Consider the following 13,854-nt stretch of genomic DNA (forward strand, 5'->3'; position numbering starts at 1 on the left):
AGAACAGCTGATCAAAGTGGGTGCTGGGTGTCGCAGACAACTCCTTTAATATAAACTCCTAGTTTTATTCAAAATAGGACTTTTATTATTTATTATAATTTCCTCTGACATTGCTTTTCAAATATTCTCCTCCATCATACAAATCCATCCACAACCTGTCTCCTCCATATATCTGTGACCTAGTCTCCCAGTGTGACGCCTCTATTCAGAAAGCCCGTGTTTTACCCTGGGTGTTGGGGGACTCGGAGTAGGGCCCTGTTTCGAAGAGATGGGATGCAGCCGTGGCCCGGGCCCGACCCGTGCTCAGGGCCGTCACATTAGAAAGAGATGGTGTGGGCTATTCCGGGTAGAGTGGCTGATTTTTACGACTACGCCACCTGTGGTGTCTGGTGAAGGGCCACCAGCGCCGCTAGCAGTCCACTGAGGCCCGATGTCATGGCGGCTAAAGTTATTGCTGCTCCCCACAGGCGGAGCAAGGCCCCAGGGCAGTCAAACAGGATGAAGGGGGGGTAGTAGTAGCACGGGGAGTACGGGCACCGCGTCGCGTGGTATGGCGCGTAATGAACAGTCCGGAGGCCATAGGGGTGAACTTCCAAGGCTTTACTCACTCAGAGATGTCAGAGGGAAGGCGAACTCCCTGCTCCTCGCGGAGTCCTGCGGCCACCAGGGACGGGGGTCTGACTACCTCCGAGGAAGTCCAGTGTTCGGTAGCGACCCTACACCAGAGTGTTCCGGCACTACAGGCTTCACCCTTTCCCGTCTGTGCGTGTGTAGATAGGCCGGGTCTCCCTCTGAGCTTCTCTCAGGTGTAGGGCTCGGGTGGCAATTCCTCTCCATCCGACGCCCGGTGGGATCCTCAGGGCCTAACCGGGCTTTCCCACCCTGGACGTGGAGTACAAGGTCGGGTGTCGGGGACCGGTACCCCTCTTGCAGCCGGAATCCCTCTGAATAGATCAGATAGGCGAGGACAGGTGGCGTGCTCCGCTCCGTCTGCATCCTCGCCGGGACCCATTTGCTAGGGAGCCACACTCTAAAGCTCCCGGGCCTTCTTGATCCTGGTCCTCGGCCGGGTTGAGACATTCCTTGTCTGCAACCTACCTCTCGTCCCAAAGGTCGGGGTACGAGAGCTGTGTCCCATGCCGGTGCAGGCCCACACAGGATCTGCGCTCCCGGAGGGAAGTCACATTACACACAGTAGTTTGACAGCACAGCACGACCAACTCATCACTATGGAGAATTAGCAGAAGGACGGACCACTTGACAGACAAACTGCCAGAGACCAAGATCAAAGAAGGCATTCTAATATATACTAGATTTGAAGTGTCACTAACTAGTTGTTCCTCCACCCACACCCACTAACTGGTTCCTACCACTTTGTGTTCCCCAGTCTCCCTGTAACCAGGGGAGCAGCACCTAGTGCATACTAGCTCCCTCTGGTGGAAATGTGGTGTTGGATGCAAAAGGTTAGGTCACAACCATCACACTGGCCTTACCTCAGAGGAGGAACACCACACTCCATTTAAGAAGTGCAGCATTCCTGTGGCGGTCGAACCCTCAGGGGCGCCACATTAGTACATACCCGCACGCAACCTCCGATCCTCACAATGATCTCCTTCTCTACTCCCCTCTTATCTCCTCCTCCCACAATCGTATACAAGATTTCTCCCGTGCATCCCCCTACTCTGGAACTCTCTACCCCAACATATCAGACTCTCGCCTACCGTGGAAACCTTCAAAAGGAACCTGAAGACCCACCTCTTCCGACAAGCCTATAACCTGCAGTAACCCTCGCTCCACCATACTGCTGCACGACCAGCTCTGCCCACACCTACTGTATCCTCCCCCATCCCCTGTAGATTGTGAGCCCTCGGGGACAGGGTCCTCGCTCCTCCTGTACCAGTCACCGACTTGTATTATTCAAAATTTACTGTAATTGTTTGTGCTTTGTATATCCCTTTCACATGTAAAGCGCCATGGAATAAATTACGCTATAATAATAATAAATAATAATAATAATAATCTCCATTTTCTTTATAGCATTCCTGGCATTGGACGACATCTTTAGTTGCTACAAGTGCAAACAATTATGAAACCTACTTGTATAGACAGATGTGGTGACCGGAGAGCTCTGATACCCCCGGACCCCGACTGTGACCACAGTTATGGAGTAATTACTCCCAGATATCAGGCTCTGGAGGGTGACATTTGTTGTGGGACTTGTCACAGATAAATTAGTTGATGGAGATATCCCATAGCTTATATTATAGGACTTATTCACACCGGCCATATTTACTGGCTCCAACCAGGATAATGTCAGGTTCTTAGTTGTAATTGTGATAAAGGATAACGTTCCAGGTGATGTTGGATCTGCAGAAAAAGAGAGAAATACAGAGAGGTGAGAACAGATCAAGCATCTGTATAATAAATTAAGCCAAAAGCTCCACTCCAGCGTTTTTTTTTTTATTTTACCGCTGAAGTGGTGCTACTAATCTAAGTTTCTTGACCCTACTCTTATACTTACCTGCCGCCGTCTTCATCTTTTATCTACGACGCTCCTGTCAGTCTCCAGAAGTTTGTGACATCTCGGATTGGTCCAGTGTTTTCTGGAGTGAGCCACAGGTCACTTTTCAATTTATGTCTATGAGAACCTCGTTCTGGCTTTTCATAGACTTGCATTGAGAGCTTGTGACCATTACCTCTGACTTCTGGCAGTCAGAAGTTGTGGTCACAAGATGGCGCCGCGGGACCGGAGTGGCACCAATAAAAGGTGAAAACGCGGGCAAGTGAGTATAACACTATGGTCAGGGACTGTAGATTAGAATCACCACTCCAGTGCTGAAAAAAGACAAAAAAAAAACGCTGGAGTGTTAAAGGGGTTGTCCACTACTAGGACAACCCCTTCTTGATCTAAATGTTTGGCCCCGATAAAATAAAAAAGCTTATACTCCCCTCCTGTGCCAGCATCATCCAAGCGTTGTCGGCACTTGTGGTCCCGGGGCTCTCGTGACATTGTTGTGACAGGTAAGCCCGGCGCCCAATCAGCGCTGGCGTCACTGGTCCCGCCTTTGTACAAATTGAACATGAAGAGGAAGTCAGATCAGCTGCAGCCCTGGTTTCCTCTTCATGTTCAATAGATCAAAAAGGGGTTGTCCTAGTAATACCTTTAATACAGTATATGCGTGTATATTATTGTGCATTATAAACACAAGCTATAACATGCCAATTGTGGCTTTGTTATGAAATCCTTATGGGATCAATTTGAGGAATTGTCTCTAATTAATAATTGCATAACCAAAACTTTGCACTTTGTAAACTCTTTGGATTTAATGATACAATTACATTTTAGGGAGATTTGATTACTGATTAGTGATACAATGGCATATTTTTCTCCCTTCCTGCAGTATGTGCCCCTGGTATTTTTATAATGTTTTATTAATCATATTTCTTGTGACACAAAGATTATGATATTTTATTATAGTTTGGAATAGTCTCCTTCTGTTTGTAGGTTCATATATGTACAGTGGCATGTAAAAGTTTGGGCACCCCTGGTCAAAATCACTGTTATTGTGAACAGTCAAGCAAGTTGAAGATGAAATGATCTCTAAAAGGCACATTGTTAAAGATGACATATTTCAGTTGTATTTTAGGCAAATAAATATATATATTGTCTTTTTTTTTCATTTTAAAAAATTACAATAAGGGAAATGGGCCTATGCAAAAGTTTGGGCACCCTTGGAGATTTGTGTGCTTTGATAATTTTGACCAAGGTTTCTGACCTTAATTAGCCTGTTAGGGTTATGGCTTGTTCACTATCATCGTTAGGAAATGCCAGGTGATGAAAATGTCCCAGCTTTATAAAAACCAAGCCTCCTCTAACTTTATGCCAAAAAAACAGCAGCCATCGGTTATTCTAAGCAGCTGCCTAGCACTCTGAAAATGAAAATGGTGGAAGCCCATAAAGCAGGAGAAGGCTAAAAGAAGATAGAAAAGTATTTTCAAGTTTCCCTGTCCTCAATTTGAAATGTAATTAAGAAATGGCAGTTAACAGGAACAGTGAAGGTCAAGATAAGGTCTGGAAGACCAAGCAAAATTTCAGTGAGAGCTGTTCGTACGATTGCTAGAGAGGCAAATCAGAACCCCCGCTTAACCTCCATAGACCTGCAGAAAGATTTAGCAGACTCTAGCTTTGTGGTTCATTGATCTACTGTTCAGAGACACCTGCACAAATATGACCTTCATGGAAGGTAGAGGGAACAATGGATTCAATGAAATTTCAACAAATTCTTGATGCAAACATAACACCATCTGTAAAAAAGCTGAAGTTGAAAAGAGGATGGCTTCTACAAATGGTTAATGATCCTAAACAAACATCAAAATCCACAATAGTCGACCTCAAAAGGCGCAAACTGAAGGTTTTACAATGGCCCTCACAGTCCCCTCTTCTGAACATCAATGAAAATCTGTGGATAGACCTCAAAATAGCAGTGAATGCAAGATGACCAAGGAATCTCACAGAACTGGAAGGATTTTCCAAGGAAGAATGGATGAAAATCCCTCAAACAAGAATTGAAAGACTCTTCTCTTGCTACAAAAAAACTTTTACAAGCTGTGATACTTTCAAAAGGGGGTGCTACTAGGTACTAACCATGCAGGATGCCCAAACTTTTGCACTGGTCTATTTTCCTTTTTTGTCATTTTTAAAATGTAAAAGATTAAAAAATATATATTTTTTGCCTAAAATACAAAGGAAATCTGTTATCTTTAACTTCAGGCCTTTTAGAGATCATTTCATCTTCAACTTGCTTAACTGTTCACAATAAAACTAACTTTGACCAGGGGTGCCCAAACTTTTACATGCCACTGTATAATAAGGTAAAAGTGGCGGTAGCAGAGGAGAATGGTGATATGAGGGTTATAAAGAGCCGTCACTGAGCAGATCCTGATGACACTCACATGTGGCCTCTGTCACTGGAGCAGATGTCTGGCTGCAGCTCCCACTGACTGTCTGTACAGTGACATTATATTCTCTGCCTGGTAGTAATCCTGTGAAATTCACTTGTGGATTCGCAGTTTGTGTTGTGTTAGTGATGGCTCCTGTTAGACTGACTGTATAATTATCCACTTTTCCTGATGGTTTTATCCATGAAGCTCCAAGAACATTGACCGACTGGTAATTATTCATGGTGATGGTGGAGACTTGTCCAGGAACTGAGAATAATATAAATCACAGACAGGTTAGTTATACAGCAATTTCTTTTGGTATAATATTAACAATTGGATTGTGGCTCAATGAAGTCAGGAAAACAGTAGGGTCAAGTTCAAGATATCAGGCAGAGGTAGAAGGCAAAAGAAAAGGTCACACAGCACCAAGTCAAGTGCAAATAACCATTCAAGGGTTAAAAAATAGAAAAGAGGTTGAATAAGCCACGTCAGTAGCCAGCATATCACACAGTAATAATTGCATCAGGACCAATACAGCACAACAGCTGGTACTGAACAGGCTGGGAATTAAATGCAGCTTTTGGCTGCCGAGCCCTGTTCTGCCATTGGTCCTGCTAAACGACCCAAAGTCTAACTTGAATAAACTCTGAAACTAAATTAATGGAGGAGCAGAAGAAGGAGACTATGGGGGTTTGGCTCATCGGTGTCCACATTGCCCAGCATAAAACGAGAATGTTGCTCTTAATGAACGAAGAGATGGGTGGTGACCAAGCTGTTCAGCGATGAAGTCTCCACCACCTCTTCCACTACCAGCAATTATTATTTATTAAATGCATCTAAACTAAGATACCAGAAAAAGTTTATACACAAAAAATGTTTTAATTCTATATTGCAGAAGCAAGAGCAAAGCCTCAGATAGTTCATCATCCTAACTGAAGCAGGAGAACTTAGAGCCAACTAAAGAGACCGGAAAACTGTGTTAATTCATGGTATTAACCACTTTTGGCAATTCCCGCACAATTATTATCTGTATAGGACAGCTGCTATGTGTACAGGCACCAAGAGCGGTTATAATTATTAACTAATAATAATTATATAGAGCACACAAACTATATGGAACAAATATACATGTAGCAATGTGACGACCATGGGGAGCAGGGATGGTGCTTGTTACACAGAGGACAAATTCTGTTAGGGCTCTATTCACATCTCCGTTTTGGATTTCTGTTTCTTGGTTCAGTTCTAGAAAACAGATAAACTGAGTTCATGTCCAAAATGGATCCATTGCAAACTGACACAGGCAAAAGCAGAACGGCCTCATTGACTATAATTCTGTCTTTTTATTCTAAAGACTGTCACAAAATAGAACCAAATGAAACCCATGATAACAATGAGCCCCTTTTACTCTTGCTTGTTTCAGTTTGCAAAGGATCCGTTTTGGATATGAATTAAATTTCCCTGTTCCAAAAACAGCTGAGTGTAATGGAAAATCAAAATAAACTATTCGTATATAAGTTATCTGAATCTTAAAGAAGAGAATACAACATATGTGTATATATGTGAAAAAAAATCCATCACTGGCTGTTCACTTATTGCGTATTATACTGTCTATGGTCTAGATTAAATCATATTCAAAGCGGATTACAGGCATCAATTCACTCCAATTGCATTTCCCATCCCATTTGGAAAGAATAGTTACAGAAGAAGGGGGGAAACCCAACACATTAAGTAATAGAAAACATGTATATCTTTAATATATGTTATTTTATGTATCAGGAATTTTACAGTTACATCAACTTATTATTCTCATTAAAATGATTCCTTCCATCCCCACCTGTGCAGGTCGTATTAGACACCGGGTCGGATTCAGTGCTGTTATCGGCAGCTCTTGTATAGACCAGGAATGTATATGTTTCTCCTGGTGTCAGATTCATTATTGTCGCTGATTCACTTGTCACTATTGTATTATTTATCATTGTGGCTGATGAGGTGACATTGGTCTGGACTCTGTAGCTGTAAGACGTCTGATACTCATCAGGTTTACTCCACGTCAGAGACGCAGAATATGAGGTCACAGCGCCGATCTGCAGGGATTTCACTGATATCGGTTCTGAAATACAGAGTGGTTACAGGATGAGGGAGCAGTATGTTGTATTATTCTATTGTAACCACTGCCCAAAACATAAAAATCCAGAGTTGTAATCTGAGCCATAAGTGGAATGAAGTCCCAACAGATATCAGGACCATACTCATTCGTTGAACGTTGGTTGAACCTGACTATCTAAAGCGGGTCATACATATTTGATGGCTGTTGGCCGAACAATACTCAACGAGTGCGGCCGACATTAATTAAAGAAGTTGTCCAGTACTTTATATTACCCCCAATGTATCCCCCTGGGGCCCCTAAGGCCCCAATGTAAGGTAATTAGCTTAAGTTGCAGATACTGCCTGTGAGCGGCGCTATCCTTGTCTGCTCTCACTCAAAACGTCAACAAAACTGCTAATACAATCATATAGGGGACTTAGGGCCTATAAAAATCATGCATGTTCTATAGGTTTTATTGCTTTTGCTGTCCAGAAAAACGTTTTAATATGTAAATGTCTGTGTATGCTTGGTGTAGCCAAAGACTCCATGCACCATTCTGCCCACTGAATTAGAATGGGGCGCCCTGCCTCTTAGGCCACTGCTCCACTATCAGTATTTGGTCAGTATTCGGTCAGTATTTTTTCTCAGGTGTGGGAGCCAAAATCAGGTGAGGAACAATCAGAGAAAAGGTATAATAGAAACAAGTCACCAATTCTGCATTTATCACCCACTCCTGGTTTTGGCTCCCACTCCTGAGAAAAAATACTGATAGTGGGGCTGTGGCCTAAGCATGATTTACTGAGCATCGCTCACTTGCCGAAGCAAGTGCTGTTACAAATGAAACATACGTTTAAACTGACATTCTTTGAAGACCTATTTTTTCAGTTTTGCAAGCGGCTTCTACATTTAGGATGGAGGACGGAGAGCGTGCATGCACTAACACTATGTGTGTGCACCACTGGGCTCCAGGAGTGTCAGTGCACGATTTAGATGAGTTAGTGCTTGCTCTGGGCAAGCAAACGCTGTCAATCAAGCTGAGGGGCAGCATGAAATAAGCTAATTGAGGGGGCAGACTATGCCCAGAGCTCTTAACAGCACCAAAAGTGCACCAAGGAGCCCAGATTTACATATTAAATTTTAGCATTGATAAAACAGACATGATTTTGATAGAGGTCAAGTCCTTTGTGACTGTATTGGCAGTTTAATTGGATATACAGAGCCAAAAGACTTGCTTTAACACTTGGATAAGCAATGACCACGTCTGTAGGAAAAAAAGCCTTGATACTCTTACTACAAAAGTGGATTTCCTTTTTAGCTCAAGGTTTACTTGAAGGTATTCTACTTTATAAGAGGAACGCTTCTTCAAGTACATGAGAGTCGGCATGATCCCATCCAGAATACATTGGTGCAGATTACTCTGAATAACTATTCTTTAATCTGTAATATTTAACACCTTCCCATGGTGGCCAACTTCCGTTTTCATTTTCTCCCCCCCTTCTTTCAAAAGCCATAACTTTTTTATTTTTCTGTCTACATAGAAGTAGGAGGGATTGTTTTGTGTGGCACAAGTTGTACTTCGAATAACAACATTCATGTTATCATGTGACGTACTGGAAAGTGGGGGAAAAAAATTCCAAGTGCGGCGAAACTTCGAAAAAAGTGCAATTCCACAATTTTTTTTTACCATGTTTACTATATGGCAAAACTGACATGGCAATATGATTCTCCAGGTCAGTACAATTACACAGATCCCAAAGATGTATATATTTTTTTGTTTTGTTTTTTTAAAGTGGTGAAAAATAAATTCGAAAGTTTGTAAAAATAAAAATTTTGCTTGTGTTGCGATCTTGCTAAGACTCGGAACATTTTCCATTTTTGGTCGATGGGGCTGTGTGATGCCTTACTTTTTGCGCCCTGAGCTGATGTTTTCATTGATACCATTTTGGGGTAGATACAATCTTTTGGCCGCCTCTTACAACATTTAATTGCAGTGTTGCATCGACTTTTTTTCTCGCTACACTGTTTACCAATATAGTTAATTAATTTTATATTTCGATAGATCAAACTTTTAAGGGCGTAATGATACCAAATAAGTATTTTTCCATTTCTTTGTTTTTAACACCTTCACCCTCAAACCTGTTTTTACCTTCCTGACCAGGCCAAATTTTTTAACTCTGACCAGCATCACTTTATGTGGCAATAACTCTGAAACGCTTCAATATACTCCAGTGATTCTGAGACTGTTTCTTCGTGAGACATTGTACTTCATGTTAGGGGGAAATTTTGGTCGATATGATTTACATTTATTTATGAAATTATTGAAAGTTTTCCAAAAATTTTGAAAATTTCACAATTTTCATACTTTAAATTTTTATGTCTTTAAACCAGATAGTTATACCACACAAAATAGATATAACTAACATTTATCACATGTCTACTTTGAATCAGCATCATTTTTAAACATTTTTTTGTTTTTGTTAGGAAGTTAGAAGGGTTAAAACTGTATCATCAATTTCTCATTTTTCCAACAAAACCATTTTTTTTAGGGATCACAACACATTTGAAATGACTTTGAGGGGCCTATGGGACAGAAAGTACCTAAAAGTGACACCATTTTAAAAACTACACCCCTCAAACTGTCCAAATTCACATTCAAGAAGTTTATTAACCCTTTAGGGGCGTCACAGGAATTAAAGCAATGAGGAAGGAAAAAAAATTAAATTTTACTTTTTCCCACAAAAATTTTGCTTTTGCCCCAAATTTTTCATTTTCACAAGGGTGACAGAAGAAAATGGACCCCAAAATTTGTTGTACAATTTTTCCTGAGTACAGAGATACCCCGCATGTAATGGAAAACTACTATTTGGGCACACGGCAGGGCTCTGAAGGGAAGGAGCACCATTTGAATTTTGGAGCACCTTTTTGGTTGGAATAGATAGCAGAAGCCATGTCACATTTGAAGAGCCCCTGACATGCCAAAACAGCAGAAACCCCAACAATTAACCCCATTTTGGAAACCACAGCTATTGAGGAATTCATCTAGGGGTGTAGTGAGCATTTTTACCATCAGGAAATTCACAGAATTGTAGAACATTGGGCTGAGTAAAGGAAACATTACCATTTTTTCTGCTAAAGTGTTGCTTTGGCCCCAAGATTTAAAATTTTAAAAAAGGTAATGGGAGTACATGAGTGCGACAAATTGTTGCGCAATTTCTCCTGAGTACACCAACATCCCATATGTGATCAAAAACTACTTTTGAGGCACAGTGTAAAGCTCAGAAGGGCAGGAGCGCCATATTGGAGTGCACATTTTGCGGGAATGGTTTGAGGGTTCCATGTCATATTGGCAAAGCCCATGAGGTGCCAGAACAGCAGAACCACCACATAAGTAACCGCATTTTATACGCTCAACCTCTCAATGAATTCATCTAAGGGTGCAGTGATCTTATTTACCCCACAGGTGTGTCACAGAATTTTATAGCATTGGGCGGTGAAGAAAAAGTAAACACAAAAATATAGTTTTAGCCCCATATTTTACATTTCCACATGGGAAAAATTGCATCAAAATGTGTCATACAATTTGTGCTGAATGTGGCAATACCCCTTATTTGTCTGGTTACTGCTTAGCTATATAGCAAGACTTAGGAGGAAAGAAGACCCATTTGACTATAGGAGAACAAATTTTGGTAGAATAGTTTGCGAATTCCATATACAGAGCCCTTAAGTACCAGAAGAGCAGAATATCCACTCAAGTGACCACATTTTGGAAATTACAACCCTCTGGAAATTTATTCACAGTAGGACTGACAATTTGACTCCATGGGTGTTTTCTAGAAAAAAGCAGCAATGGATGTTGTGGAGTGAAAATTGTAAATCTATCATTGTAGTGCCCAATACGTTGTAGTGCCAAGTACGTTGTAGTGCCTATAGATTGTGCCCAGCTCGTGCTTCTAGAGACATGAACCCCTTAATTTAAGCAGGCTTGCATCGTTACAGAAATGCCAAACATGTGGTTAAGGCACACTGCGGGGCTCAGAAGGGAGGGGAACATTTGTATTTGGGCACAGATTTTGCTAGATTTATTTATTTTTTTGGAGGGGGTGTATAGAGCGCTTTTCCAGAGACTTAATGCTGCCAGTAAAGTGCAAGCCCCTTATATTTCCATTGACAGATGACAGACCTGAGTGAAGACTTGCATTTTTGTGGATTGAGTTGGGAACATTTTGAATAAAATTTCTGTGCTCTGTGCGCAGCACTTACACTGGGGATTTCATCTAAATCTCCGAATGACGTGATTCAGATGAAATTCCCTAGGGATCCATTCACTATAATGAGAAACTGTGGACTCAGTCTGGCCTCTGTTCAATGGTCTCTTTTCAGAGGTGCACAAAACGATGGTCGACCACGCTTTAATGCGCATTTACAAATACAGACACCGCTGGATCATAGGCCAGATGGCGTCCACACTGTGTCCATCTGCCTCATTATGGGGACTCTTCTGTCAGGGGTTTTGTTTGAATCAAGTATTTCAGAGATGTACACAGAAACCCCGGTGTAAGCGCTCAGCGTAGAGCGCAGGATAAATGTGAGCTGAGCCTTACTACTTACTTTTTTTAATTTTCCGCTGATGGAGCTTTGTGGTGGCTTGATTTTTGAGGGACAAAATTACGTTTTCAGGCTACCATTTTTATTTACATTTGAATTTTTGATCACATTTTATTACACTTTTTGCGGTATGATGAAATAGCATATTTTTTTGCCACTTTTTTTGTTTACTTTTTACAGCGTTCACTGAAGGGGTTAACTAGTGTGATAGTTTTATAGATCAGGTTGTTCTGGGTGCGGCGATACCAAATATATGTACTTTTTTTGTTTATTTTTGTTTTTACCTAAATATATGTATTTATTGGTATATTTTTTTCATTTTTTGTGCTTTATTTTTTTTAAGTACTTTTACAATTTTTTTTACTTAGTCTCTCTATGGGACTTTAACTCTTATTACTCTGATCACTGGCATAATGCATTGCAATACACATGCATAGCAATGCATTACACCTGTCAGTGCTACACTGACAAAAAGCCTTTTAGACCATGCTCCTGACATGGTCTAACAGGTCACCACCGGAGGTAATTATTTGACCTCAGGTTGCTATGACTACTATCGGCAGCCTGTGATTACGTTGTGGATATCGCCCCTAGCCATGACGCAACTGTATGCCACCCTTTCCTGATCATGAGATACAATTACGTCAAATGTCGCGAAGGAGTTAAGCTTTTATATATTTATTCAGATTTTTTTCCCTTTCTATTGTATTTATTAGTCCCCTTAGGGGACTTGAACCTGCTTTCATCTGATCACTTGTACTATACACAGAAATACTACAGTACTGCTGTGTATAGCAAAAATCATGGTCTCCTGTGATTGCTAGCTGTAGGTTAGCTTTCACAGGATTACCATCATGAGAGGCATGCGGTCTTCAGCAGAACCCTGGCCGTCATGGCAACCTATCAGTGTGTCGAGTTCACGTCATGGGAGTGCCGAAAGACCCACAGAATGACGCATCCACCTGCTGGCATGCTGTAAATACCACTGTCAGAACTTAATATGGCATTAAATGGGTTAACAGACACGGGTATTAGATGATGGCTGAATGACACTGCCATCACCTACCAGGAAAGATGCGGTCTAGGCTTGTAAGTCTGCATAAAAGTCAGAAAGCCATCATATACTAGTAAGGGGTTAATCTAAACCCCCAGTTTTATTTAAAATATGGTTTTAATTATACTGTCAAAATTATTTCCTCTATCATTTCCTTTCAATTACTCTCTTCCATCTCAATTTCCTCTACAGCTTTCCTGGCATTTGGTGACATTTTAAGTTATTACAAGTGGAAACATTGATCAAACCTACTTGTACAGACCGATGTGGTGACCGGAGAGCTCTGATACCCCCGGACCCCGACTGTGACCACAGTTATGGAGTAATTACTCCCAGATATCAGGCTCTGGAGGGTGACATTTGTTGTGGGACTTGTCACACATATATTAGTTGATGGATATATCCCATAGCTTATATTATATGTCTTATTCACACCGGCCATATTTACTGGCTCCAACCAATATAATGTCAGGTTCTTAGTTGTAATTGTGATAAAGGATAATGTTCCAGGTGATGTTGGATCTAAGAAAAAGAGAGAAATACAGAGAGGTGAGAACATGTCCAGCATCTGTATAATAAGGTAAAAGTGGCGGTAACAGAGGAGAATGGTGATATGAGGGTTATAAAGAGCCATCACTGAGCAGATCCTGATGATACTCACATGTGGCCTCTGTCACTGGAGCAGATGTCTGGCTGCAGCTCCCACTGACTGTCTGTACAGTGACATTATATTCTCTGCCTGGTAGTAATCCTGTGAAATTCACTTGTGGACTCGTAGTTTGTGTTGTGTTAGTGATGGCTCCTGTTAGACTGACTGTATAATTATCCACTTTTCCTGATGGTTTTGTCCATGAGGCTCCAAGAACATTGACCGACTGGTAATTATTCATGGTGATGGTGGAGACTTGTCCAGGAACTGAGAATACGATCATACATCAGTTAGGTTAGTTATACAGCAGATACCACTAGTATAATATAATTAATAGACTAGTGGCAATAGAACAGTTACATGTTGCTATGTGACTGATATGTATTGTAAACAAGAAACTTGTTATAAAACACCAGTGAAGAAAACATGAAGTATATAGAAAATTGTCGTTATTAATTTATATCAATGATATTGTTTTTCTTATTTCCTCATTTCGTCATCTTATTATTTTTATTATTA

The 13,854-nt window shown here is 41.2% G+C and overlaps 1 protein-coding gene across 3 annotated transcripts in view; it reads right to left on the reverse strand.

Moving 5' to 3' along the window:
• The window catches only part of LOC141173779 (receptor-type tyrosine-protein phosphatase beta-like), a 224,989-nt gene that overhangs the window by 135,186 nt on the left and 75,949 nt on the right, over positions 1–13,854 (reverse strand). For all 3 annotated transcript variants that reach the window (XM_073658196.1, XM_073658194.1, XM_073658195.1), the window contains 5 exons: positions 13,348–13,602; positions 12,939–13,208; positions 6,776–7,051; positions 4,954–5,208; positions 2,098–2,367 (listed from right to left, as the gene is read on the reverse strand). In XM_073658196.1, coding sequence (XP_073514297.1) covers positions 2,098–2,367; positions 4,954–5,208; positions 6,776–7,051; positions 12,939–13,208; positions 13,348–13,602 — 1,326 coding nt within the window. The remainder of the gene's footprint in view (positions 1–2,097; positions 2,368–4,953; positions 5,209–6,775; positions 7,052–12,938; positions 13,209–13,347; positions 13,603–13,854) is intronic.

This window comes from Phyllobates terribilis, unplaced genomic scaffold (genome assembly GCF_046119375.1).
Source record: "Phyllobates terribilis strain yellow unplaced genomic scaffold, ASM4611937v1 Scaffold_13__5_contigs__length_258822181, whole genome shotgun sequence".
NCBI lineage: Eukaryota > Metazoa > Chordata > Amphibia > Anura > Dendrobatidae > Phyllobates > Phyllobates terribilis.